At 35.6% G+C, this 27,465-nt stretch overlaps 3 protein-coding genes across 5 annotated transcripts; 1 reads left to right on the top strand and 2 right to left on the bottom strand.

Moving 5' to 3' along the window:
- Window positions 1–16,582: 16,582 nt before the first annotated feature.
- On the top strand, window positions 16,583–20,288 carry LOC142517781 (uncharacterized protein At5g41620-like). The gene is made up of 3 exons (XM_075620230.1): window positions 16,583–17,223; window positions 18,087–18,212; window positions 18,577–20,288. Exons 1-3 carry the CDS (start codon window positions 16,795–16,797, stop codon window positions 20,062–20,064), a joined length of 2,043 nt encoding a protein of 680 aa, XP_075476345.1. The 5' UTR covers window positions 16,583–16,794; the 3' UTR covers window positions 20,065–20,288.
- Window positions 20,289–20,398: 110 nt separating this feature from the next.
- LOC142517782 (uncharacterized) lies at window positions 20,399–22,520 on the bottom strand. 3 transcript variants are annotated; one of them, XM_075620232.1, is made up of 7 exons: window positions 22,144–22,520; window positions 21,890–22,056; window positions 21,685–21,787; window positions 21,315–21,431; window positions 21,052–21,222; window positions 20,815–20,932; window positions 20,399–20,729 (listed from the first exon to the last, which is right to left on the bottom strand). In XM_075620232.1, exons 1-7 carry the CDS (start codon window positions 22,429–22,431, stop codon window positions 20,590–20,592), a joined length of 1,104 nt encoding a protein of 367 aa, XP_075476347.1. In that variant the 5' UTR covers window positions 22,432–22,520; the 3' UTR covers window positions 20,399–20,589. The 3 variants fall into 3 exon arrangements, with proteins under 3 accessions (XP_075476347.1, XP_075476346.1, XP_075476349.1); XM_075620231.1 differs by having other exon boundaries at window positions 20,815–20,938; window positions 22,144–22,518; XM_075620234.1 differs by having other exon boundaries at window positions 20,815–20,938; window positions 22,134–22,328.
- Window positions 22,521–26,369: 3,849 nt separating this feature from the next.
- On the bottom strand, window positions 26,370–27,100 carry LOC142519626 (6-phosphogluconate dehydrogenase, decarboxylating 2, chloroplastic-like). The gene has a single exon (XM_075622662.1). The coding sequence runs from the start codon at window positions 27,098–27,100 to the stop codon at window positions 26,564–26,566; it is 537 nt and encodes a 178-aa protein (XP_075478777.1). The 3' UTR covers window positions 26,370–26,563.
- Window positions 27,101–27,465: the final 365 nt, after the last annotated feature.

The following is a 27,465-nucleotide window of genomic DNA, read 5'->3' as shown; positions in this document are numbered from 1 at the left end:
TATTAAATTATTAAAAGAATTTTTTTTATTTTTCGAAACAAATTTAGTGACGGAAATCTTGATTTTAAAGGTCGTCGCTAAAAATAGCGACGGTCTTGATTGCTAACCATTGCTAAAATTAGCGACGGTTTGACACACTGTCGCTAACCATCGCTAATTAGCGACGATCGTGAATAAAACCATCGCTAATTTTATTTGCGACGGTTTTCAAAAACCGTCGCAAATTATACCTGCCACAACGGATAAAAACCGTTGTCGTTGAACGAAATTTCAACAACACCCTCAGTTACAACAGTTTTAAAAAGGCTACGACAAACGGATAAAATATGTTGTCGTATGATGTTTTTGTTGTAGTGCTCGTGTAGGTTTAGCTGTTGGTCAAGCATTATTTTAGACTGGTGTTTGAGTTTAATAAGTTTTTATTGAACAAAAATGGTCATTTTATTGGGAAGGGATATCTCAATGAGAACATCTTCAAGATAAACTTAACTACAGTTCGCCCCAATGTTGATGACGATAAAAGTAATAATTTTGTTTTTTTGATTGGGTGTTCTGATTTATGGCATTTTCATTTAGGACACGTAAATTTTAGTACTTTGTGACGTTTGATGAATTTATAATTTTTGCCTAAATACAACATTGATCCACATAAATGTTAGATATATGTCGAAACAAAATGGCCAAAGCTCCTTTCAATTCTATTGAAATATGTACAACTCTTCTAGAACTAATACACACTGTTCTTGATGATTTATTGTTTGTGCAAACTAGACGAGAGAAAAGAATTATGTAATGTTTATTAACAATTGTATGAGGTGTTGTTATGTATATCTTTTAAAAAGCAAAGTTGAAGGACATGAGGAATTCCAAACATACAGAACCGAAGTCGAGAATCAGCTTTGTTAAAAAAATAAAACAGATTCCAACGATAGAGTAAGAGAATATGGAGCACCTTCTGATGAGTTATGTTTATCCTTGGGCATAATACATCAAACTATTTCATCATATTCACATCAATCTAATAGCATTGAAGAAAGGAAAAATTGAACCTTCAAATATAAGATGAATGACATGTCAATAAATTTTTTATGGAGGGAAGAAATATTATCATCTAATCATATTTTGAACAATATACCCCACAAAAAAATGATAAAACACCATATAAATTGTAGAAATGCCATAAACCTTCCTTCAAACACCTGAAACTGTGGGGATGCTTGTCCAAGATTGAAATATTAAAGCCAAAAGAAGTCAAAATTGGAACAAAGATGGTCGACTGTTTATTAACTGGATATGCACATAACAACAGTGTCTATAGATTTGTAGAGCACAAGTCTGGAAATTCTGAAATGAGTATAGGCATGAAAATTGAGTCAAGGAATCCCGTGTTTTTTATAAATATATTTTTTCTTTTTGCAAACAAATGAAAGAAGAAGGATCTAGCAAAAGAAAAATAAAGATGGCGGATGAAGGTTATGTGCCTAATGAAAAACCTACTCAAGATAAAAATGCTTGAACAATCGAAGGTTCTTCGAAAGAAGAAGAACTTAGCCGAAGTGAAAGGGCTAGAACCTTGTAGTTTTTTGGTCCATATTTCCACATCTATATGCTAAACAGTGAACCAAAAACCTTACAAGATGCACTGTCTAGCCCTGAAGAACCTTATTGAAAAGAATACATCAACAACGAGATGAACTCCATTATACAAAACCATACTTGGGAACTGATGGATTTTCACTGGGTACCAAACCATTGGGATGAAAATAGATCCTGAAATGGAAGTAGAAAGTTGATGAAACTATTGAAAAGTAAAGGCCAGATTGGTGGCTAAAAGATATAAACAAAGGTAAGGTCTTATTTTTTTGATATATATTCATCGGTTTTTATAATAACTTCCATTGGAGCACTTATTGCAATTGCAGTTTTGTACAACCTTGAGAAACACCAAATGAATGTCAAAACCGTATTCTTGAACTTGTTGTAATTGATCAAACTTTTTTGATTCAAAGTTTCTATTTTATTGGAAAGGATTGGACGATGAAATATAAAGTAGATATTTGAACAGAAGTTGAAAAAATGGGCTCCTGACAAATACATTGTTAAGAAAAATTTGGTTTTTCCATGATGAAATGACATGAGCTTTTTCGTATCATCTTTTTCTGTCAATGAAAAATTTAATTATTATAGGTCCCAATTGATTCAACAATTGAGGTATGTAAAAAAATTTAGGAAAACATAAATGACTACTGGAAATTATAGATTCAATTATGTTAATATTAATTTAAATATATGTTTGAATCTCGGGAGAATCAATGTGGAGAAAACTTGCAGAGCATATGGATTAGTTCAAATCAATATGGAATTTGGCTCTTTTTTTCCAAGTAAAAAATTACATTGTTTGGGGTCAAGAAAAAATAGTGTGTCAATTCGTTAAGTCTTTATAATATGGACTAAAACAAGCATGAAAAATTTGACAATGTGATGTTGTCAAATGATTTTAAGGTATGACAAATGAGTTAACATTAAAAACACTCAAGAATCATATGTAATAGTGTGTCTATATGTGATGACATGCTTATAACGGAGAATGATCAAGACATGATCTAATCAACAACAAAAAATGCTGAAAAAATATTTTGATATGAAGGATACAGGCTTTGATAATGTTATACTACATATTAAAATATTTAGGACTTCAGAAGCAATAATCTTATCAATCTTATTATGTTGAGAACGTCTTGAAGAATTTTAATGAATTTGACTCAGCCCGAGTAAATAGGCCTATGGATGTGAGCTCCCATCTAGGTAAAAATCATGGAGAACGAGTATCCCAACTGGAGTACTCCAAAATTATTGGAAACCTTATGTAATCACTAATTGTACTCGACCAGATACGTGTACTATAAATAATTTGAGGTGTCACGAGTAATCCAAGTGAGGTTAATTAAGAGGCTTTGACAAGGATGCTTAGATATTTAAAACACACCATGGAGTATGGACCACATTATATGAAATATCTTACGGTGCTAGAAAGATATAGTGATGCTAATTGGATTTTTAATACCAAAGACTTCAAATCCACTACCGGCTGTGTTTTCAGTATTGGTGATAGCACAGTCTCTTGTAGGCCATCAAAACAAACCTACATGGCTAGATCCACAATAAAATCAAAATTTGTAGTACTAGATAAAGCTACATAATAAGCAGAATGAATTCACAACTTTCTAGATGATATTCCTTGTTAGAAAAGTGTAGTGCCTAAAATAATGAAACATTATGACAGTCAGTCGACAATTGCAAGGGTACAAAATACATGTACAATGGTAAATCTCGATATATTCGTTGAATATATAATACGTTGCGACAATTGATCTCACTTGGAGTTATCTCTATTGATTATGTCGAGTAAAAGGATAACTTCGTGGATCGATTTGCGCAAAACATTGAATAGAGATCAAGTGTACATCTTGTCTAGAGGAATGATTTTAAAACCTAAAAAATAAAGTTATCATAATGAAAAATCAACCTTGTCGAGTGGAGATCCCAAGATTTTGATTCAATAGGACAACTGAATTATTAAAACTTGAGCCAACACTAGGGAATTTTTCTATTCTCGTTCCTAGGAAGACGAATGTTGTTGCCTACCAATGTAGTGAGATTATTGGACTTTTAATGGTACCTTAGCTTGTAAAAAAGGAGTATGATAGGATACTCTTAATAGAATACCATCAATATAAGTGTGAGGACGAGCCACCTCGATAGAACACTTATGAAACCAAGAAGTGTTCCATGGCCAAAACAGAAGTGTTCCATGGCCAAAACAGACACAACCAATAAAGAACCAAATGAAAATGATATGGAAGTTATCGTATAGGTACCGTTATCTAGTTTTACACTAACCGCCAAGAAGTTCAAGACATCAAATTCATTTCATGACCTAGTAAATTTGAGAATACTTTGCTAAACTCTCTTTCGAAATCACGTGCATTCATGCATTAATTTCATTTATACGGGAGATTGTTGGAATGTTTTAAATCTTAATTAATAGAAATTAAGCAAAATAATATGAAGGAAAAACTCAAACGATTGTTCTTTACACCAGGGGAGGCACTGAGGCACTTAGAAGGGGCGTATAAGTACCCAAATGCAGTTGGAACAATCCAGGCCATTGGGGAGGAGCCTAGTCACTTCCTCTGTGCCTTGAGTTTTCTAAGGTCATGGATGAGGTGCCTAAGCACCCCTATGTGCCCTAGCATTTTTCTAGGGCCATAGAAGAGGCGCCTAGGCACCCGTAAAGTGGAGCGTAGGCGCCTGACAGTGCTGGTTGACAAAATTTTGTGAGTCTGTATGATGTTTTGCATTCGAGTGGTGTCCCTGATGATTTTTTTTTACTTTTGAATGAAGGGACACCTAGAGGAGTAACATTAAACACTTTTCCATTAGATTTTTCTGAATTACATTGTTCTCATATTGTACACCTTCTATTTTTCTATTAAAAGAGAGTATAATTCATTTTCTGCTTATTATTCTTGCAAATTATCGTGTCCTATTTTCAAGAGGACTTGTTGTATCATGAGATATGATTGTTATAAAACGAAGTACCAAGGCGAGACAAATTTTTCCAAGGCCATAGAGGAGGGGCTCAGGCACCTGTAAAGTGGAGCCTCGACGCCTGACAATGCTGGTTGACAAAATTTTGTGAGTCTATATGATGTTTTGCATTGGAATGGTGTTCTTTGATGGATTTCGTCTGACTTTTGAATGAAAATATACCTCATTGATGAAACAACATGACCCTACATATTGATATCTATTTGTACATGATCAGATATCAACATTAAACACTTTTGCATTAGATTTTTCTAAACATCATTGTACTCATATTGTACACCTTCTATTTTTCTACTAAAAAGAGAGTATAATTCATTTTCTGATAATTATTCTTGCAAATTACTGTGTTGTATATGCAAGAGAAGTTGTTGTATCCTGAGAGAGAATTGCTATAAAACGAAGCACCAAAACAAGACAAATTCTTCTTAAGAATAAAATGTTCAACATTTGCCTCAACTCTCAATTGATACATATTCATTCGTAATTTTAGAAATTTCATGTACCACACAAACAACATCTACTTTAGAAAGAATTTTTGTTTCCAAAACTTTAGTTCACCAAACTTCCCATTTATTTCAAGACAAAGTAATTCGAGAGAATATTTTTTTTGAATGACCAAGATGTCAGCAAATAAGTCAACAAAGGTGGCTGAGTCAACAAAGGTGGGTGAAATTGTTGAAAACGTGGGTTGGCAATCCGCAGGAAAATTCAGAGGAGAAAACTCGTTTTTATACGTGTTTTCACACGGACAAGGGGCTCTGTAAATAGAGCTCCCCCTTCATTCTGAAATTATCCCTTCTTCGAGTTTTCTCTCATCTTATAAGCATTTGAGTGCTTAGTTCTATAATATTTGTGAGATGTTTTGTTCTCCTGTATTAAGAGAGTGTGTTCTCTTTGGAAACATAATGATTGAGTTGTACACCACAAAATATTATAGTTGAATTCTTTTCATCTTGCCCGTGGTTTTTATCCTAATAATTTTTAGGGGTTTTCCACGTAAATCTCGGTGTCCAGTTTATTCTTTATTTTCATATTTATTATCTCAAATTCCGTACGTGGGACCAACACGTGGTATCAGAGCCTTGGTTTAAAATTTTTTAAAATTCTGAGTATGCTCTGTGGTTGCAGCCTAGACTGATCTTCCACATCAGAAAAGATTTTTAGAGATTTTTTATTTAAGGCGAGATTATTTTCTCTAGTCTACTAAAATTGTTGTAGATATAATGGCAGGCATGTACGAGATAGCAAAGTTAAACAGAAGCAATTTTATGCTGTGGAAAATAAAGATACAAGCAGTTTTAAGAAAGGAGAATTGCTTGGCGGCTATTGGAGATAGACCGGTGGAGATTACAGATGATGGAAAGTGGAATGAGATGAATGATAATGCTGTTGCCAATTTACACTTGGCTATAGCAGACGAAGTTTTGTCAAGTATCTCTGAGATAAAAATAGCCAAAGTTATCTGGGATATTCTGAGATGTACGAGGTCTAATCGCTACACAACATGATTTTCCTAAAGAGAAGACTTTATACTCTTCGGATGGCGGAATCCTCATCGATGACCGACCATATCAACACATCGGATTCATATGATCAACTTATCATCAACATTACCAACAATATTCTTATGGGCTTTCTAAGATTCGACGATGTCTTAACTGCGGTACTCGGAGAAGAAAGTCGGCGCAAGAATAAGGAAGATAGGTTGGTAACATCAAAGCAGGCATAAGCGTTACCGATGATAAAAGGAAGATTTATGGACCGTGACTCCAGTGGGAGCCAAAGACGAGGTAGATCAAAGTCGAAAAGTAAGAAGAAAAATATTTACTGCTTTAAATGTGGCGGTAAAGGATACTTCAAGAAAGAGTGTACGAGTATCGAGAAAAGTTCTCAAGGAAATGTGGCCAGTACATCAGGCGGTAGTGAAATATTATTCAGCGAAGCAGCAACAGTTGCAGAAGGCAGACACAAATTTTGTGACACATGGATTATGGATTCAGGAGCGACGTGGCACATGACGTCTCGGAGAGAATGCTTTGATCATTATGAACCAGTCTCAGGAGGATCTGTATTCATGGGAAATGATCATGCCTTGGAAATCGCTGGGGTCGGTACTGTCAAAATTAAAATGTTTGATGGCACCATTCACACCATACATGAGGTACGACATGTGAAATGACTGACGAAAAATCTTTTGTCCTTCGGGCGATTGGATGACATCGGTTGCAAAACTCATATCGAGAACGGGATCATGAAAATTGTGAAAGGTGCGCTTGTGGTTATGAAGGCGGAAAAAGTTGATGCAAATCTGTATGTATTTTTGAGAGAAATACACAAAGAGGCGGAACTAGCTGTTGCATCAATTGGTTCAGGAGAAGAATTAACAGTGTTATGGCATAGAAAGCTCGGGCATATGTCAGAACGGGGGTTGAAAATTCTCTCAGAATGGAATCTGCTGCCGGGACTTACAAAAGTGTCACTACCCTTTTGTGAGTACTGTGTTACCAGTAAATAATACAGATTAAAGTTTGGCATTTCTTCTGCCAGGAGCAAAAGCATATTGGAGCTGATCCATTCAGATGTTTGCAAGCACCGGTTGTATCCCTAGGAGGAGCGAGATACTTTGTCTCGTTCATTGATGATTTCTCTAGGAGATGTTGGGTGTATCCAATCAAGAAGAAATCAGATGTTTTTCAGATCTTCAAAGATTTCAATACGCCGTGTTGAACTTGATTCAGAAAAGAAGATCAAGTGTCTAAGGACTGACAATGGAGGAGAATATACCAGTGACGAATTTGATGCATATTGTCAACATGAAGGCATCAAAAGACAATTCACGGCTGCTTACACACCTCAACAGAATGGAGTGGCGGAGCGGATGAATAGAACCTTGTTGGACAGAACAAGAGTTATGTTGAGGACTGTGGGTCTAGACAAGTCATTTTGAGCAGAAGCAGTCAAAACCGCGTGTTATATTATCAATCGTTCTCCTTCAGTGACGATTGATCTGAAGACTCCGATGGAGATGTGGACCGGGAATCCAACAGATTATTCTCATTTGCATACGTTTGGAAGTCCTGTGTACGTTTTGTACAATGATAAAAAAAGATCGAAGTTGGATTCGAGATCCAGAAAATGTATCTTCTTGGGTTATGCTAATGGAGTAAAGGGGTTTCTCTTGTGGGATCCTACTGTTCACAAGCTTGTCATTAGCAGGGATGTTATCTTCGAGAAAGATAAAGTAAAGGGAAACAAAGGCACACCGAATTCAGAAACTACTATTTTTCAGGTAGAAAATAAGACGGACAAAGGTCAAGTTTCTTGTGAAGCAGTACCAGAGCACGAAGAACAAGAACATGTTGAGTCTTAGGTTTCCAATGTGAGGCAGTCAACTCGAAACAGAAGACCACTAGGTTGGCTTTTAGATTATGTCACTGAAAGAAATATTGCATATTGTCTATTATCAGATAATGGTGAGCCTTCGAGTTTCCACGAGGCTACTCAAAGCTCGGATGTATCCTTGTGGATGATAGCAATGCAAGAAGAATTGGAGGCATTAGACATGAATAAAACTTGGGATCTTGTTACACTACCACAAGGTAGGAAAGCCATTGGAAACAGATGGGTCTATAAGATCAAGCGTGATGGCAATAACCAAGTGGATTGGTATTGTGCTAGATTGGTGGTAAAAGGATATGCTCAGAAAGAAGGCATTGATTTCAATGAGATATTTTCTCCTGTGGTTCGGCTTACAACAGTCAGAGTAGTGCTGACATTATGTACGGTGCTTGACCTACATCTAGAACAGCTAGATGTGAAAACGACATTTCTTCATGGAGATCTTGAAGAAGAAATCTATATGCTCCAGCCAGAAGGTTTTGAGGAAAAAGGCAAAGAGAATTTGGTTTGCAGGTTGAACAAATCTCTGTACGGTCTCAAACAGGCACCAAGGTGTTGTTACAAGAGATTTGATTCTTATATCTTAAGCCTTGGATACAGCAGACTGAGTGCAAACCCTTGTACATATTTCAAGAGGTCTGGTGATGATTATATCATTTTGCTGTTGTATGTGTATGACATGTTGGTAGCAGGCCCCAACAAAGATTAGGTCCAATGATTGAAGGCACAGTTGGCTAGAGAATTTGATATGAAGAACTTGGGACCAGCAAACAAGATTCTAGGGATGCAAGTTCATCGAGATAGAAATAACAGAAAGATTTGGCTTTCCTAGAAAAATTATTTAAAGAAAGTCTTGCAACGCTTCAACATGCAAGATAGTAAGCCAATTTCTACCCCTCTTCCTGTTAACTTCAAGTTATCCTCCGAGATGTGTCCTAGCAGTGAAGCAGAGAGGATGAATATGTCTCGAGTACCATATGCATCAGCAGTGGGAAGTTTGATGTTCGCCATGATCTGTACAAGACCGGCCATTGTTCAAGAAGTGGGAGCAGTTAGTCGGTATATGACGAATACTGGAAGAGAGCATTGGAGCACTGTTAAGAGGATTCTTAGATACATTAAGGGTACCTCGAATGCTGCATTATGTTATGGAGGATCATATTTTATACTCAGGGGCTATGTCGATTCAGATTATGCAGGTGATCCTGATAAGAGAAAATCTACTACTGGTTATGTATTTACACTTGCAGGAGGAGCAGTAAGCTGGGTTTCAAAACTGCAGACAGTTGTGGCGTTATCTACAGCAGATGCAGAATACATGGTAGCTATTCAAGCTTGCAAGGAGACAATATGGATTAAAAGGTTATTGGAGGAGATCAGGCACAAACAAGAGAATATTCCTTTGTTTTGTGACAGTCAGAGTGTCTTGCACATCACAAGGAATCCAGCCTTTCATTCCAGGACGAAACACATTGGAGTACAATTTCACTTTGTGCGGGAAGTAATAGAAGAAGGAAGTGTGGATATGCAAAAGATTCATACAAAAGATAACATAGCTGATTTTCTGATCAAGCCAATGAACACTGATAAGTTTGACTGGTGTAGATCCTCAAGTGGTCTAGCGAAAACGTAAGCATCAAGGAATGGCAAGATTGAAAGGATGTATGGAGATGTGTTTGATTCTCAATCAAATCTCAAGTGGGAGAAATGTCAACAAATAAGTCAACAAAGGTGGCTGAGTCAACAAAGGTGACTGAAATTGTTGAAAAGTGGGTTGGCAATCCGCAGGAAAATTCAGAGGAGAAAACGCGTTTTTCACACGGACCAGGGGCTCTATAAATAGAGCTCCCCCTTCATTCTGAAATTATCCCTTCTTCGAATTTTCTCTCATCTTATAAGCATCTGAGTGCTTAGTTCTATAATATTTGTGAGGTATTTTGTTCTCTTGAATTAAGAGAGTGTGTTCTATTTGGAAACACAGTGAGTGAGTTGTACACCACAAAATATTATAGTGGAATTCTTTTTATCTTTCCCGTGGTTTTTACCCTAATAATTTTTAGAAGTTTTCCACGTAAATCTCGGTGTCCAGTTTATTCTTTATTTTCATATTTATTACATCAAATTCCGCACGTAAGACCAACACAAGCATACCCTAAAGTTTTCTAAAATAAGTTTTTGGTAAGAAAAGTTAGTGGAATGACTACTATTTCATATAAAATTTCCATATAATTGATTTTTTTTTATCATTTAAGATTTCCATACACTTTATTGAAAAATGATGAAATATTTCGACAATTAATATATTTCATTTAAGTTATTCAAGAGGAATTGTTGTATCATGAGATATGATTGTTATAAAATGAAGCACCAAGGCGAGACAAATTTTTCCAAGGCCATAGAGGAGGGGCTCAGGCACCTGTAAAGTGGAGCCTTGACGCCTGACAGTGCCGGTTGACAAAATTTTGTTAGTCTATATGATGTTTTGCATTCAAATGGTGTTCTTTGATGGATTTCATCTTACTTTTGAATGAAAATATACCTCATTGATGAAACAACATGACCCTACATATTGATATCTATATGTACATGATCAAAGATCAACATTAAACACTTTTGCATTAGATTTTTCTAAACATCATTGTATTCATATTGTACACCTTCTATTTTTCTACTAAAAAGAGAGTATAATTCTTTTTCTGGTTATTATTCTTGCAAATTACTGTGTTGTATATGCAAGAGAAGTTGTATCCTGAGAGAGGATTGCTATAAAACGAAGCACCGAAACGAGACAAATTCTTCTTAAGAATAAAGTGTTCAACATTTGCATCAACTCTCAATTACTACATATTCATTCTTAATTTTCGAAATTTCGTGTACCACACAAACAACATCTACTTTAGAAAGAATTTTTGTTTCCAAAACTTTAGATTACCACACTTCCCATTTATTTCAAGACAAAGTAACTCGAGAGAATATTTTTTTGAATGACCAAGCATACCCTAAATTTTTCTAAAATAAGTTTTTGGTAAGAAAAGTTAGTGGAATGACTACTATTTCATGTAAATTTTCCATATAATTGATTTTTTTTATCATTTAATATTTCCATGCACTTGATTGAAAAATGATGAAATATTTCGACAATTAATATATTTCATTTAAGTTATTCACTCTTTAAAATGTGATAATCCCACAAGTGCAATTATTTCTGGAATTTAAATCCAAAAAAAAAGGATTAAAATTGACATAACTAGTTTCAAAATTGTAGTCAGCATTAAAAAAAAATGCAAGGATTCACGTGAGGTGGAAAAAGTGATTTGGCTTTCGGAAAAGTTAACGTGGGTTGCATGTGAAAGGCAGTGTGATTCACGGTATTGATAGTGCTCTCCCAAGCTATTTCTTTCACCCAATTGTCCATGCAATATATATCCCATGGAAGAAACACATCGTCTAGGAACACTGCAGGAAGTCCAGCAGGATCGATCAGAATTTACTCGAAACACGCACTTTAATTTATTATTCGATTTTTTTTCCCAAATATATTAGAATATAACTGCATGCATGATGCATGGATAGCCAATTGACCGTGGAGTAGGTCTCTTGTGAGACGGTCTCACGAATCTTTATCTGTGAGACGGGTCAACACTACCGATATTCACAATAAAAAGCAATACTCTTAACATAAAAAAGTAATATTTTTTCATGGATGACCCAAATAAAAGATCCGTCTCACAAAATACGACCCATGAGACCGTCTCACACAAGTTTTTGTCTTGACCGTGTGGTATATGTGAGGCCAACAAACCAATGTTTTCGTAATCGTACCGGTAATCGAATCAGTTTTTCTTAAAATAATGGTACCAACTGGACGATCGGACGGACTAGAATATTGTTGTATCATATGAAATAATATTATAATATAGTAAATAATATATTTAAAATTCTAAAAATCTTAATTTTGTATATAAATAATAAAAATATATATTTTGCGAAACTTGAATTCTAAGCAACAATATAAATATAATCAAAATATCAAATGTAATTTACATGTATATTTTGAACAAAAATTACAAATAAAATAAAATCTAATCTAATAAAATAATATTTTAACAAAATTCAAAATCAAATAATTATATATATGTGACCAAAAATAAAATTTTAAATATAAGAAACTATTAAATCGATTCTTGACCGATTGGATCATTATAACGATTTTTAAGTGTGGATAGGACTAGACCAGTGACCAGTTACTAGTTAAACCGGTCGGTCCAATCTGATTTTGAAAACGTGACTACAAACAATTAAAATGGTGGCCCAAATATTTTAGTCACACTTACTGGGCCGTACGTTGGAGATATCATGAGGCCCAATCTGATGGATACACATGAAATAATGGATTCATAATAACATAAAAATGCATGTTGGAGTTAATTTGTGATAGGAACTTTGAGCCTAGGGAAGAAAGTGGGTTTGGGCATAAAGGGTGCCTGACTTGTATTCGATCTTTTTGGATCGGGTATGGATATGCTAAAACAGATATTAAATAAAACAACGTCTCGGAATAGAATCCCCTTAAATCCCAACGAATATAAAAATTTAGCTACTAGTCTTCATAATAAATTTGTCAAAACAAAATTTTTAAACTAAAAGTACTGAAAGAAGTGAAGAACAGAATAAAGGTTGCGTGAAAATCCTCAAGTTCTTCTTGCTCCCTCGATTCTCATTTTTCTCTTGTATCCGACGGCTCTTGAAAGTGAATTCTATGTCAAAAGTCTGAATGACTCTTTTAAAATATGTGTACTAGGCTTTTCATGTAGTTAGATTTGAGTCTCAATGTTTTTGATTCAGCTTTGGACAACCTCTGGATTTGGATTCCCATCAAATTTTGGGACTCGGTTCTTTCGAAAGGATTCATAGTTGTACTTTATCTCATTTGGAGTAGGTGGCCGAGACGGTGGCTAATTTGAATTTGGGTTAGCAGTTGGGTTCACCAACTCTTGAAGTATTGTTGCCACGATGGTCACAATGGCCACCAAATCTTCTCGACTCAGGCCAAATCTTGATGGTGGTGGTGGTGATCCTCGATTGTCAAGTCATTGTCTTCATTTTTATTTTTGGTGTTGGCGTACGGGTTACAATTATTTCTAGGGGGTTGTCGATCATTTCTTACGGAGATACAAGTATCTAAGGATATTGTAGAATATACATAAGAAGTATAATAAATTTAATTAATTGCTCGAGAATTTTCATGATGAAATCAATGAATAAATCAAATAAATTTTATTGATTTCGAAAAAAAATACATACAATCAAGCAGTTTCAAGTATTTCCGTGCAATACATGGGGTTGAACGAAATTCAATTTTTTTCCTTCTAGAAATGGAAGGTTTGGATTTTATTGGATGGTTCAAAAATATTAGTGATGAGGAGTATGAGATCGCAGATTTAATCAGATTTCGAGTTTTCTAAGTGAAGTTATAAGTGACTCATAAGCTACGGTAAACGACAAAAAATGATTTTGAAATACTAAAAAATGGAATTCTATCGAAATATGACTTTCATAATCATGAAGCTAGCTTCGTTCGATGGGCCATTTTGGGTCAGAATGCCCTAGGCTTTTGCCAAAATCTGACATCGTCAAATTTTGTATCTCAACCGGATTATGAACCTAAATTTGATACCACTTAAGTGTTACACCGGCGCCTGGGGAGTATCGAAATCAGTTTTGTTTAATAGTTAAACATAAAAAACAGCAAATCTCTAGTACAAAAAATAGTGAAGACCAGTCTATCTCACAAAAAAAATCGTCTTTATAATGCAAAAATCCAAAAGCAAAATAGCGGAAATGTTTACAATTGGAAAATGGCAAATCTAGCAGGACTGAAAATGAATGAATTTGAAATCATCTTCTTCACCATCCCCAAAATATAATTTTCTCCTCTTTTAATTGATATTCGTTCTTCTTTGTTAGGGATGTTAGGGCGAGTTCTTGGGAAAACACTCAACAAATAAATGTTGATCGAATATAACACATAACAAATACATATACATATAAATGAAAATTTCTGAAGTGTCATATCGCAATAGCATGTTGTAACAAAGGTCAAGATATAGTATGGGTAGATTTTGAAACATAGGTCAAAATGTATCATAAACAGAACATAATCGTCATATAGCACTAAAATTTCATCTTATTTTACATTGTTTACTAATCAGTCTTCTCTATATTACTCTTCTCTCTTCTAAGGAGTTTATCCATACAACGGTTGTAATCCCGCCGTATAGAGGACATATCATTTCATATCTTATCGTGTTTCGTAATTTCTTTCTCATTTCAAATTTCAATCATACCAGTGCTTAAAATTTAGAAATTGAGCAAGGCTTGACTGACGAAACGAAACAAAAAGATCAATAACAAACGAAGCATGACATGTTCGACGGCTTTAAAAATTACACATTCTTTTTAAACAAACGCTCAATTACTGATAAATTTCTTAATAAACTTTGGAGGATTTGTTGCTCGATTTGTTGGACATGATGTTTCCACAATAGTGCTCGAAATTTGGATAATCTCTTGTTGCTCGGAAATTCTGTTTTCTCCTTGCTCGAAATTTAGGCTATAATTTTGAATCTTTTATGTGTGATTTGTTCTCTTCTATTTATAGTTTGAATGGGCAGCTAAATATGATCAACATGTTAAGTCACAGATAAACTTTTTGTAAAAAAAAAAAGGACGAGATTATATTTTTTAATAATATATTAATTAAATATTGTAAAAAAAGATAATAAAGTACTTTTAATCTTAATATCGTATTGCCGACATTCTTCCCCGACTCCCACGAGGTGTACTAATAGTAATAACTAGACGACCTACATCATGTGCCCCAAAATTATTGTCCCAGTTAATTATTAATAATACCCATTATATATATATAATAATGTTTCAAATATATTCATGCAAAAAAAAAAGATTGTTTCAAATATATACATAATAAATTAAATTCAAAAAATTTTGATTGCGAAAAACCGACTTAAATTTCAAATGAATTGAAAAACATTGTTCTAAGTTTCGGAGTAATTTTTTTTTTATCTTTTTTGTGAGTTAAAGATTCGCATGAAATAAATTATAAATTAATTAAATAAAAAAATTATTTTTATAATAAGAAAGTGATCATACCGAATCTACCAAAAATAATCATTAAAATAACCACATTCTTAAAAAATAGTAAAAGATAAATTATTTTGTCAAGAAAAATAGAAAAAATAATAACAAATATATCATTAACCTTTCAATATCAAACAAAATAAAATGACACCATTAATATATATATACACACACAGTAGCTCTCTTGTAAGACGGTCTCACAAATGTTTATCTGTGAGACGAGTCAACCCTACCAATGTTCACAATAAATATTAATATCTTAGTATAAAAAGTAATACTTTTTCATGGATGACCAAAATAATAGATATGTCTCACAAAATACGATCTGTGAAATCATGTCACACAAGTTTTTATCATATATATATATATATATATATATTATATATACTATTTTATTAAGTTTGAGACACTTAGAATAACTAACTTTTGTGTCATGGTCTGTTTTAATAATTATATATATTAATAAAATGTTAAAATTTTAATGTAACTTATATGTAGTTCAGCGAATAGAGTCATTGTTTCCTAAAATCTAGATTATAGGTTCAATTCTTATTGACCTCATTTTTTTATTCTTTTATTTTTTAATTTATTTTTTAATTTATATATCAAAATTACAGTGTAGTTTCTCATTATTTTTTGTAATTATATTTTGATCCTCATTTAAATATAAATCAAATGAATTATAACAAATATTATACAAGCACGCAACACGTGCATTACTGTACTAGTATGTACAGTGTACGGACACCAAACCTACTCCAGTAACTGCCGTATGGCGTGTGCTGTGATGCACAAATCAGGCCCCTACAAAATCATCATTCCCTTCCTTTGCTTCAATTAATTAATTACTTGCAATAAATCTATTTTTGAAACTATAAAAGAATACTAGTTTTTTTGGTCATTTATATCGCAAATGAATCGAGTTGATTTATAATTTTTTCGAATCGACTAATAAATATTTGATTTATATTCGAACTTATCAAATTTGAGCAAAACTCGAACATGTTCAAATTTTTTAAAATCGAACTCGAGTCAAAATTATTTTGTTCGATAGATCGCGAACCATTCACGAATCTAAATATTTATTAATGTAATATTATTATACATTAAATATATACATATATATATATTTATTTATAATTTATATATATGTTTCGAACATTTAAGAAATTTCAATCTTTCGAACATTCCCTCTTCAACTTTTTATATCCGAACAATAATCCGAATAGCTTGCAAATAGATTCGAATATTTCGAACCGAAGGCGAACTCGAACATCATTTCAAGTCGGACTCGAGCAACAAAAATTAAAATTTCTAAGCTATGAATCGAGATTGAACTTAAATATATTTAATTCGATTTGTATTCACTTTAAATTTTTATCGTGACCCTCAAATTACCACAGTACGTAATCATGGAAAACCCACAAAAAGAAAGGGAACAAAGATTCCACATGTAAAGGGTAAATATTTTCACGCCTCTTTTTATGTTCGGACTACTAGTTGATGTACAGTGATAGAGCAAGAGACACGACGGTGGCTGGAGGAGTTCTAGTTCACATGGGGCGGGGTAGGTTAATGGGAAAAGAAACAATTTTGTAGCGCACAAGAGCGAGAAAAAGGGCGATGAAAAGGTGGGAGATTGATAAAAGTGGAGAAGGGCCAGCAAAAAAGCGAGAAAATTTGGGAGAAAAGTTGTTGAGAGTGGGGAAAAGGAGCGGGTACACTACCCCTGTGGCACCCTTTTGGAGACCTAAAGAATTGAGACTCCTATCATTAGCAGCGGCGGCTGCAACGGCTCCTCATGGTCATGGTGGGGATGATCAAGTGCAAGAAAAAAGCCTCGGTTCTGTAGGAGATAACCCTTTCCAGGTTCCTCGTGTTTCTGCGAGGAAACTTGCTGCCATCCTCTGGGAGCTTCATCATTACAAGCTGCCGTTGGAGAAGATGAACCACCCTAGGCTCCGCCGCCTCAACCACCAGCGCCACCGGCAGCTTTACAAAGAGAAGGATGGTCTTGAACCGCCTGATCCTTCACCTGGTTTACCAGACATGGTAAAGAGTTTGATACTTCTATGTGTTTCTTTTGAAGGGCTAATAGTAGAGTGTAAAAGATTCTTGCTTTGTTCATTAAATATGCATAAACCATTCGTCTGAGTTTATTTTTGTTTGCGCGACTGATTTGTTTTTCCTTTTCTTTTTCTTTTTTGGATTTTGAAATTTGGAGGTTGGATTTCGAGTTTTTGATTTGCTTTGCAAGTGTAGTTTGTTTGTTTGTTTGTTTTTTCAAACGAAGTTTAATCTTTCATTTCAAGTGCTTGTGTTGTCCCAACTAGTTTTAAAAATTGTTTCATGTGGTATGCTATTGACTGTTCAAGGTTTGTATTTATTCTGGTGGTTGGTCAATCATTTTCAGGGATGGTGTTTGTTATTGTTTTCACGCCTCTCCCGAAACCCCGAGTTAGCTTAAGCAAACATGTTATTTGCTGTCCGTGCCTATATGTATGATGAGGTTTTACTGCGATTGGTGGCCATTTCATCTAACAGTATTATTTTTTTGCTTTAAAATACTTTATTGGTTTGGCCAGTTTTTACTATTAGCTTGATTATTATTCGTATTTGTGTAGAGTACTAGAGCCAACTTGCCTTACTCCAGTAGTACCTATTAATCTTCAATTTTACACTGCATTCTGTCTTTAGGAATTTCCCCCTGAATTTGATTTACTCCGTATACATTTTGCGTCTATACGTCTACTTTTTAACTCGTAAAGCTTAGTTATGTGTATGTTTGAATATGATTATAAAAACTTCAACTTATTCATCACGGTACAGAGTTTGCTGCATAAGGTATTATACTTTTATGTTTTGCATTACTCTTGGTTCTGCTACGTGTATTTTTTTTTGGTTATTAATGGCAGCCTGGAAGTTCCAGTAGTTTGAAAAAGCATGTTGCTGCCACACTTAAGCAACATCATCGTGCAATCGAGAGGAGTAATCATGCTCTACAACCTGTGTCACCAGCAAGTTATGGTAGCTCGATGGAGGTACAATCATACTCATCCAGATTCTTTACATTTCCTATGTTTTGATATGATGTTTTACATGAAACTGAAAGAGTTCTTGGAGTCTTATAAGACTGTGATTTACTTTGCATTCCACCACACTGCAAAGCAAATCTTGGAACCATTTTTTGATTCCTTTCTGCCTAACCTGTTTTTTACTTTGACTAATTTCTGTCTCTAACATGCAGATACTGGCTTGTCATAGATGGTTTCACCTGTTGTACGATATTTTTATTGATTTCTCATTTGTTTGCATCCCCAATGGATTTTCGAAAGGGTTTAATGATCATTAGTTCATATTGTTTCGATCTTTAAAGTGACTTTGCTTAGTGTTTGTCTTTTGCAGCTTGCACCTTACAACCCTGCAGTTACCCCTACCAGCTCCATAGAATTGAAGGGAAGAACCGGTGAGACGAGCTATAGCTTAAAAACATCGACTGAACTGCTTAAAGTTTTAAATCGTATTTGGAGCCTGGAAGAGCAGCATGTATCCAATGTATCTCTTATCAAAGCATTGAAAAAGGAGTTAGATCATTCTCGTTCACGGATCAAAGATTTGATACGAGCCCAGCAAACTGATCGTCGCGAAATAGATGAGTTGGTAAAGCAGATTGCTGAAGACAAACTCATTAGAAAGAACAAGGAGCAAGAGAGAATCAATGCCACTGTTCAGTCCATGAGGGATGAACTCGAGGATGAGAGAAAGTTGACGAAGAGATTAGAGAGCCTGCACCGTAAGTTAGCCCACGAGCTTTATGATGTGAAAACTACTCTTGCTAGTGCCTCCAAAGAATTGGAGAAAGAAAGAAAGTCGCGCAATCTCTTGGAAGATCTTTGTGATGAATTTGCATGGGGAATAAGAGATTATGAAAAAGAACTGCATGTTTTGAGGCAAAAGTCAGATAAATCTTGGGATGGGCGAGGTGATCACGACTTGATTCTTCACATATCTGAGTCGTGGCTTGATGAACGGGTGCAGATGAAGCTGGAGCTGGAACATGGTTCGGGAGAAAAGAAGTCAGCAGTGGATAAGTTGCGCACTGAAATTGAAGCTTTAATCCAGAGTAAAAACAATGGTAATCACAAGATCAATGGCAACAAAGTATTGAGGGATCCCACATTCCGAAGAAATTCACTTGAATCAATCCCACTAAAGCTGCCTGTTAGTGCTCCCCGAGATGAGGATGATGACGACTCTGTAGGTAGTGAGTCCAACTGTTTCGAGCTCGAAAAAACCAGTGAATCCAACCTAAAATCCCAAGAAAATGAATACCCAAAAAATGGCAATGACGAAAAACTGAAGCAAAAGCAGGTGAACAAATCTCTTGGGTCTTCTGAGATGGAAACTGGTTTCAATCCATCCAGTTTGCAAGTGAAGTTTGAAGAACAGATGGCTCAAGCCATGTCACAGGGTGAAAAGATAAACCATGTCGCAAATGGAGAACACTCTGTCGCTGGGAACTCAGTAGAAGCAGCAAAAGTAAATAGTTCTGAGAGGAAGCATGAATCTGAAGGAATTGCTGGGTTGAACACAAATTATATGATTGACAATTTGATCAGAAATCACTATTTATTGTCAGAAAGCGGAAATGTACAATCTGATCAAGATTTTGGGGTAGCTTCTTCCGTCTGGAGGAGTCATACAAGCCCAGTACGCCAATGGACTGAAAAACTACCATCCCATGATATGAATCTACTCAACCAGTCATCTTCAAACTTGCCGAAGGACTTGAAGGAAAATACATTGAAGGCAAAGTTATTTGAAGCAAGAACAAGGGGACAACGATCACGCTCACGCCTAAAAGCTTCAATTTTTCCTTCTATAAATAAATAATATGGTGTTTTGTGTATTTCTTAACTTTCTTGTCCTTGTGCGCAATCTTGATCTGTGAATATTAGCCTGGGTAATTTCCTCTTTTGGATGTTACATATTTAGAATGTGTACTATTATTACATAGTCGTCTGAACATAAAGTGGAATCCATGTGTTTCTAAACTGTTGAAATCATCATTGATATTTGAAGGGGAAATATATCCAGGTACTAATTTTCATTCTTCATCTCTTCTTTTTCTTTAAGCATTAATATCCTAGCATAGTGAATTATCCGGCTTTTACTATGTCCTTTATCATTAACTTGAGTGCAGAATGCTTGTCCCTCTATCATTCTCTACTACATGGTGGTACATGGAAAAATTCCCGAAAAAATTATGTTAAATGGTTTAGACCATGTTCATCATCTTAGTAGGGTGAACAAAATCTTTAATCAAGACTTGGGCACATATTGCATGCTCAGATTATTGCACTCGGTGTTTGTTGGCTGGAAAATTTTAATGGGATATGAGCCCTTCGACAGGAAGCTTTACCCAGGTACTCCTTTATTGTCGCATGACATTGGGAAGATGAAGGGTGTTTTTCTTTCCTTTGGGTTTCCTTCTATGATTGAGATAGTTTTTTCGTCTAAATCTATCATAACCGTGCACAAGGTGTGAAGAAGTGGACCTGGAAAGCAGGCAAAAACAAGAAAAAGGGCTTAAGTAATGCTCGTGCGTTGAAAAAACTCGAGTTACTTCTATTGTCATCTCACCTGTCATGTAAACAGGATACTTGGCATCATTCTGGTCTCCAAGAATTGACAGGAAATCATCTTTTGACCCCTTTGGCATCAAAGCAGCTCTTTTCTGTCTGCTCAGTGAATTCTCATCCTGTGCCTTCATAAGCCACAAATCAAGAATTGTAACTTGTTTTCTTGGCGAAATTTTTCTGTGATTTTGTTATTTTGCTCAAGTATTTAGGTTTATCTTAGATGGACTGTGATACTTGCCTGGTGAACTTGAAGATGGAGGTACATATTAGCATGGAAAAAGGGCACCGCTCCTATTTCATGGACTGAAACACGGTTTCTTGATGCAGTTTCTACGTTCATAATCCTCCTTGTTTTAAGGTCTATCAGATTGTAACTGTGTCCTACAGAAGCCTCTGACGAGTAAATCCTCTGGGTTTTATTAGAAAAAGGAAAAACTGTGTTATGATCCAAGATTGATGAGGTCGTTTGACTAAAGATCAGAGAAAACACAGAAGAGTTACTGTTAAGGCATCATCAATGCTTTGTGCTTCAAGCAGATCTCTGGAAATGAAGTTCCTGCCTATAACTCCTGCCTCAATCTCATGTTCAGAAGGAGGAACTGAATTCAGTGTAAATGCCTGCGGAAATTGTGGTATCAGGTGTACAAAATCACATCTAAGTATCGACTCATTCAAAGTACAGGACCGCACACTTGTTATATACAAAATCCATAGTTGACGAGGCAGTCATAAATGATATAATTAAAATCACTTAAATTGTACAATTCAAATGCTATGATGTTTTCGGTCATGCTAACACGTAGAGATATCGGGAAATCCTGCGACCAAGCAAGGGTACTATTGGAGCAATGATTTCAAATCACATGAGTACCAGCCCGTAAGTGTTGAACCCAAATGCGCAACTCGGGAGCTCTCCTGCGTATGTGTAAGCGATAAAAGATGCTCCACTCGGCATAACTCCCTTAATCAAATACCTACGAAACCATCTTACATATAAAAAAAGTAATTCCAAAAGGGAAAGACAAAAAACAAACTTTGCTAAGCTAAAAAGATTTTCTTGGATGGTGTAGACTAACGTATGACCAACGAGTGCAACATTAGCATCCTCGTTATGAGCTGCTACAGCCATTGAATAATTAACCACGAGAATATCAGAGCAATCGTCGTTATTGTCGTCCATCGGATCTTTTTCTGCCTTCGAAATGAATGGAAGTATCTCTTTCCTAAAATTAAGAAGCATGATCTACAAAATATGAACAAGCTCCATAAGACAGAACGTTTAGTCACTAACATATGCATACTGATATATGGATTATATACGTATATATACTTCAAGAAACGACGTGCCGCTCCCTCGAGCAGTTCCTCTGAGTTCATCCCAGTATTTGGGGTACTTTTTCTGGTTGTTTTGGATCAAGGATTCGAGAAGTGGCCGTGAATGCTTGGATTTAGCAAAAGGGAGAAGCTGGTTTTTTAGAATGAGGTCTTTCGATAGCCTACTTTGTATTTTTCTGGAGAATCTTTGGCCTATCAAGAATCCGAATTCGTAACCGTTTTCGCATGAACCAACTTCAAATATCTCTAGCTCGCTTGCTCGTTCGTTCGTGCTAATCTCCATATCAGACGCTTTGTGTTTCTATGTTCTTGCTTGTGTAGTTTGGAAATAAGAGGTTTATTATAAAAGCACCTTATCTTTAACTGTCAAGTGAACCAAAAGGGGTTTGTAGTAATTGTTAGTCTTTATGGCATGGATTGATTTAAGCTTTTATTTGAGATTTTTGAATTGGATTAGAATTTTAAAAATTTGACACCTGCAACAATAAGATTTGTTCAATTTTTTTTTTAAAAAAAACTTAACATGAATTTTTCTGAATTAAAGGTGTAGAGTACACAAAAATAAAATTAACATTCATAAAAACTTGTAATATAGAATTGAAGTTGGTAGACTTTTCTTTTTCTTTCGTCCCTATAATTAAGTATGTGAGTAAGTCTCTCACATGTGTGTAAGTCATCTTGTGAGACGGTCTCATGAATTTTTACATGTAAGACGGGTCAACCTTACCGATATTCACAATAAAAAATAATACTCTTAGCATAAAAAGTAATATTTTTTCATCGATGACCCAAATACAATATCAGTCTCACAAAATACGACCTGTGAGACCGTATCACACAAGTTTTTAGTTAAGTAATAAGCTAAAGATATTTTAAATAATCACTTAAATAGTATTCATTTATTTTGTTTTGGTAAAAAATGTTTCGCAAGTAAAAATTAAGTTTGGGTTTCGAATTTTTTTCTTCCATTGATATCAAAGTCAATCTATTTAATAATTTTTCTTGGCATTGTTTACAGGTATGATTACTGTTTCTGCTTATGGAGGTCCTGAGTTTTGGCAAAAATTGCTCTTTAAAGTTCTTCAAGAATGGTCAGAATTTCTGTGGGGCCCTTAGCTCCTAATCGTTATTAGGACACAATCTGATTAGGGTTAATTAATTACAGCGGAAAACGAGTTTAAATTTTCTTCACAATGTGCCCAAAATATTTTGTTTGAATACTAAAAATAGTATTTAATCTCACGTCATAGACATGCCCACACGAAATCAAAATCAATCATATACAAACAACTCATATTCTCGGGACATACTCCGGTATATAGATACATATACATATATACTGGGAACAAGACAAAAACATAAAACCTCAGCCCAAGCTGTGGCTCCTTCCAGAAGTACCCTCTCCGATCTCCTGATATCCTGGAGTACCTGCCATTGTCCACACACAAAGACAACAACAGCCCCCCTTGGGGGTGAGCAAAGCTCCATATGGAACAACCAATCATATATACCACAGATATCTAACAATGATATATGGTATGCAATGCATGTATGTCGTGGAGGTATCAGGTAATATGCCCATCCACTGAGCACATGTCAGAACCAATTGAATCGCTATCAAATCAATGCTCGAGCTGGCACACCGGCCAATATGGGATAGTCGTATGATAACGTCGGCGAAGCGCCATCAAATCCCAAATCTCATATCCAATCATATGGGGCCACAATTGTCTATGCTTTACGGGTCATATAATACCGGCATAGCGATTGTGTTCACAAAACCCCGGAATCCAATCCAATCATATCAAGGTATCCAAGGATCATAGCTCAACGTGCATGTCATGTATCGATGTATGCATAAAATGATGTGTGTTAACAAAACATTTATTTTATACATCGATATCTCAATCTCAATGTCATGTATGTCACATCAATCAACAAATAAGGCATATAGACACATAATCTCATTCCAATCAATCAAATCAATCCGACATATATCATATAATACAGATACCTGTCGTATGTTACCCGGTCGCAACATACCTCAATTCTTCGTTTCCAGTTGATATAGCCTGAAGATATTGATATTACACTTTATCTACATCAATTACATACTTATTTCAATCAATAACATATTCCAAAATCATTAATACGAGTTTCAAATATCATTTGAAACTTCAAAAATTTATATCAAAACATAATCATATCATAATTCAATTCTGACTTCGAATATAAGTTTCTTGTCGGTTATTCTATCACATATCATAAATTCAACTTCAAATACATGCTATTCCAGCACTTTGATATTTAGATCTGCTGGAACTAGAAGAAAATTACCTCAGTCAGAAGCCCTCGACGCGACGATCACAAATATATAATTTGTTTCGCGTTTAGACAGCGTTTCGAAGTCGATTCGGACGAAAGAAATAAAAATTCTCTCGTGTTTCTCGAAACTCTGAAATGTAAAATGAAGAAAACAAAAGAAAGAACTTATTCTTATCTCCACCGCTCTCGCACTCAGGCGGTAGAATTCTCGCGCCCGAGCGCGAGAGGTTCTGCCCCCGAGTTGTATTTGTGCCGCGCTCGGGCGGTCAAAAATTACCGCTCGGGCGCGGCATGTTCTGTCCGAGAACACCCCTTATTCCACACTGGCGCTCGGGCGGTCATTTTCTACCGCCCGGGCGCCACATGTACTGTACCAAATGTTGGTTTTGGTATTATATTGGCGTCTGGCCTCTCCAATCGAGCTTTTACCACGTCAATTCATATTCAATACTTATTTTCTCAATTTCATTGTCACGATATACATCAAATACATAATCACATAACAATTTCATAAATTATCGATAATCACACAGGATTTACGATAATACGATACACGGTCCTTACAATTTCTAATTAAAATTTGTCATCATCAACATTACAAAATGGATTTGTGAATCTGAATTTTATTTCAAGTGATCCATCACATGAGATTCAAGAAGTGGAATTCTGATTTTCAGACCTTGAGACAAATATAATTTTAGGTTATGGATCATGAAGCTAGTCAGGGTGATGCCAATTATTCATACCACCCCATTACATGGATCGTGCGTACAAATACAGACCTGTGAAGGTCATCGACTTTGATTCGCCTCGTCTGCATTGTATAGTATATCTTGATTTGAAACGGGAAGAATGGGCAGATCTCTTTCCTTCAGGTCGAGTCTACTCACAGGCTCACTTGGGAGGGAAAGGATTTTTTTTGTCTGCGCACTGTAACATAGACCAGCAAAGCTCTGTCCATTGTTTCGAGTTGTTTTTAGGCATGCAAGAGAAGGGGTCAACAGCTTTTACGGTCGGGTACTAGTTTGCATCGAGGACTAAGCCGCTTGAGGAGAGTTTGTGAGCAAGTATAAAGGAAACTACACCTTTACTGGAGGTAAAGCTGTGGGCCGCTATCGAAATCTTTTTGGCATGCCATGGACGGTTTTTATAGAAGAGGATGGTCCCATCTTTATAAATGGTGTTCTCCATCTCAGGGCAGAGCTCACAGTCAAACAACGAGTCTTTACCATGCATTTGTAGACATGTTTTCCGATTTGGTCCACTTGAGTTTTGAGCCATGACAAAGCCTAATGTTAGATTTGGTCCACTTGAGTTTTGAGCCATGACAAAGCCTAATGTTAAATGTAATTCAGCCAAGTCCTTAGGGGATGTAAAAAGTAACTACCTTGAACATATAATTGAAATTAAATTGCATAATTCGTTCACATGGTTTTGGTTCCTTCGTTTCAGATGCTGTGATATAGAATGTCTCAAGTCGCAAAATACAGTTATATAGGAAAATGTAGCAGAATGACACACTAAAGACTTGGTTTCTGCATGAGATCAAACCGGACAATTAAAGCAATATGTCCATGACACGAGTTCAAACATTCTAAAAAATAGAGATCTTTTGCAACAATTGATGTTACGGAACGCAAATTCACAAATACCTATATCGGGATATATGATAGCATCCAGACAATGTATGTGCACAGAGCAAGCATGTGGGCTAAAATAAGTGCACTATAAAGTACCAGCCAGAAGATCAACATATCAAATTTATCAAGTCCCTCAAACTAGTCATGCTTCTGGATATATGCATATGCAACATATTTGAGATTTTGATGGTTGTATAATTGTCCTAAATATGAACCTTTCAGTGAGAGTTAATGCATCATAATTTGAGGGATTCGATAACCAAAAAAGTATTGCTGCTCTTATTAACTGCAAAAGCAACAGTCTATGATCCATTACGACTTACGAGAGAGCAATAATCCTTGTAACGAATACAATACAAAGTAAAGTAATTGCCTCATGAACATCAACGGTAAAACTATTTCAAAAACTGGATTATACCAAACAAACCTCTATCAATCAACTCTTCTGCACTACACTCTGGTCTTTCGGGCAAGCTTGGACCATTCAGTGTGGTATGATCCAGGACAATCGATTCTCTCATAAGTATGTGCTCCGAAATAATCCCTTTGAGCCTGCACAAGGTTGGCTGGAAGCCTTACACGTCTATACGTATCAAAATACTGCAAACTCGCAGACATCCCGGGGACGCCAATTCCCTTCTGAATTGCCAGACCTACAACTCTCCTCCATGCTGCCTGTCTCTGTACCATCTCCCTTGCAAACTCAGGATCAACCAACAAGTTAGCCAGCCCCGAGTTCCTCTGATATGCTTGCTTAATCCTATCCAAAAACACTGCCCTAATAATGCACCCACCTTTCCATATCCTTGCTAATTCCCCCAGGTTCAATCCCCACCCCTTTTCAATACTCTTCCCTCTTAACAAATTCATGCCTTGCGCATAACTACAAATCTTGGATGCATAAAGAGCTTGCCTAACATCATCGGCCAACCTCTTTTTATCCACTGAAGCCACATTGTTAATCATCTCCTCCTTCACGATATACATCAAATACATAATCACATAACAATTTCATAAATTATCGATAATCACACAGGATTTACGATAATACGATACACGGTCCTTACAATTTCTAATTAAAATTTGTCATCATCAACATTACAAAATGGATTTGTGAATCTGAATTTTATTTCAAGTGATCCATCACATGAGATTCAAGAAGTGGAATTCTGATTTTCAGACCTTGAGACATATAATTTTAAGTTATGGATCATGAAGCTAGTCAGGGTGATGCCAATTATTCATACCACCCCATTACATGGATCGTGCGTACAAATACAGACCTGTGAAGGTCACCGACTTTGATTCGCCTCGTCTGCATTGTATAGTATATCTTGATTTGAAACGGGAAG

Source organism: Primulina tabacum, chromosome 11 (genome assembly GCF_025594145.1).
Source record: "Primulina tabacum isolate GXHZ01 chromosome 11, ASM2559414v2, whole genome shotgun sequence".
Taxonomy (NCBI): domain Eukaryota; kingdom Viridiplantae; phylum Streptophyta; class Magnoliopsida; order Lamiales; family Gesneriaceae; genus Primulina; species Primulina tabacum.
This window is presented reverse-complemented; position numbering and strand designations above follow the sequence as displayed.

Bases quoted from the DNA above. Each gene is read 5' to 3' on its own strand.
- LOC142519626 (XM_075622662.1), bottom strand. From the start codon at position 27,100: ATGTATATCGTGAAGGAGGAGATGATTAACAATGTGGCTTCAGTGGAT.
- LOC142517782 (XM_075620231.1), bottom strand. From the start codon at position 22,431: ATGGAGATTAGCACGAACGAACGAGCAAGCGAGCTAGAGATATTTGAA. The intron at 22,057-22,143 runs GTATATATACGT...CATATTTTGTAG, and splicing joins GCGGCACGTCGTTTCTTGAA to ATCATGCTTCTTAATTTTAG. The intron at 21,432-21,684 runs GTACTCATGTGA...CAATTTCCGCAG, and splicing joins GGTTCAACACTTACGGGCTG to GCATTTACACTGAATTCAGT.
- LOC142517781 (XM_075620230.1), top strand. From the start codon at position 16,795: ATGAAAAGGTGGGAGATTGATAAAAGTGGAGAAGGGCCAGCAAAAAAG. The intron at 17,224-18,086 runs GTAAAGAGTTTG...TATTAATGGCAG, and splicing joins CACCTGGTTTACCAGACATG to CCTGGAAGTTCCAGTAGTTT. The intron at 18,213-18,576 runs GTACAATCATAC...TGTCTTTTGCAG, and splicing joins GTTATGGTAGCTCGATGGAG to CTTGCACCTTACAACCCTGC.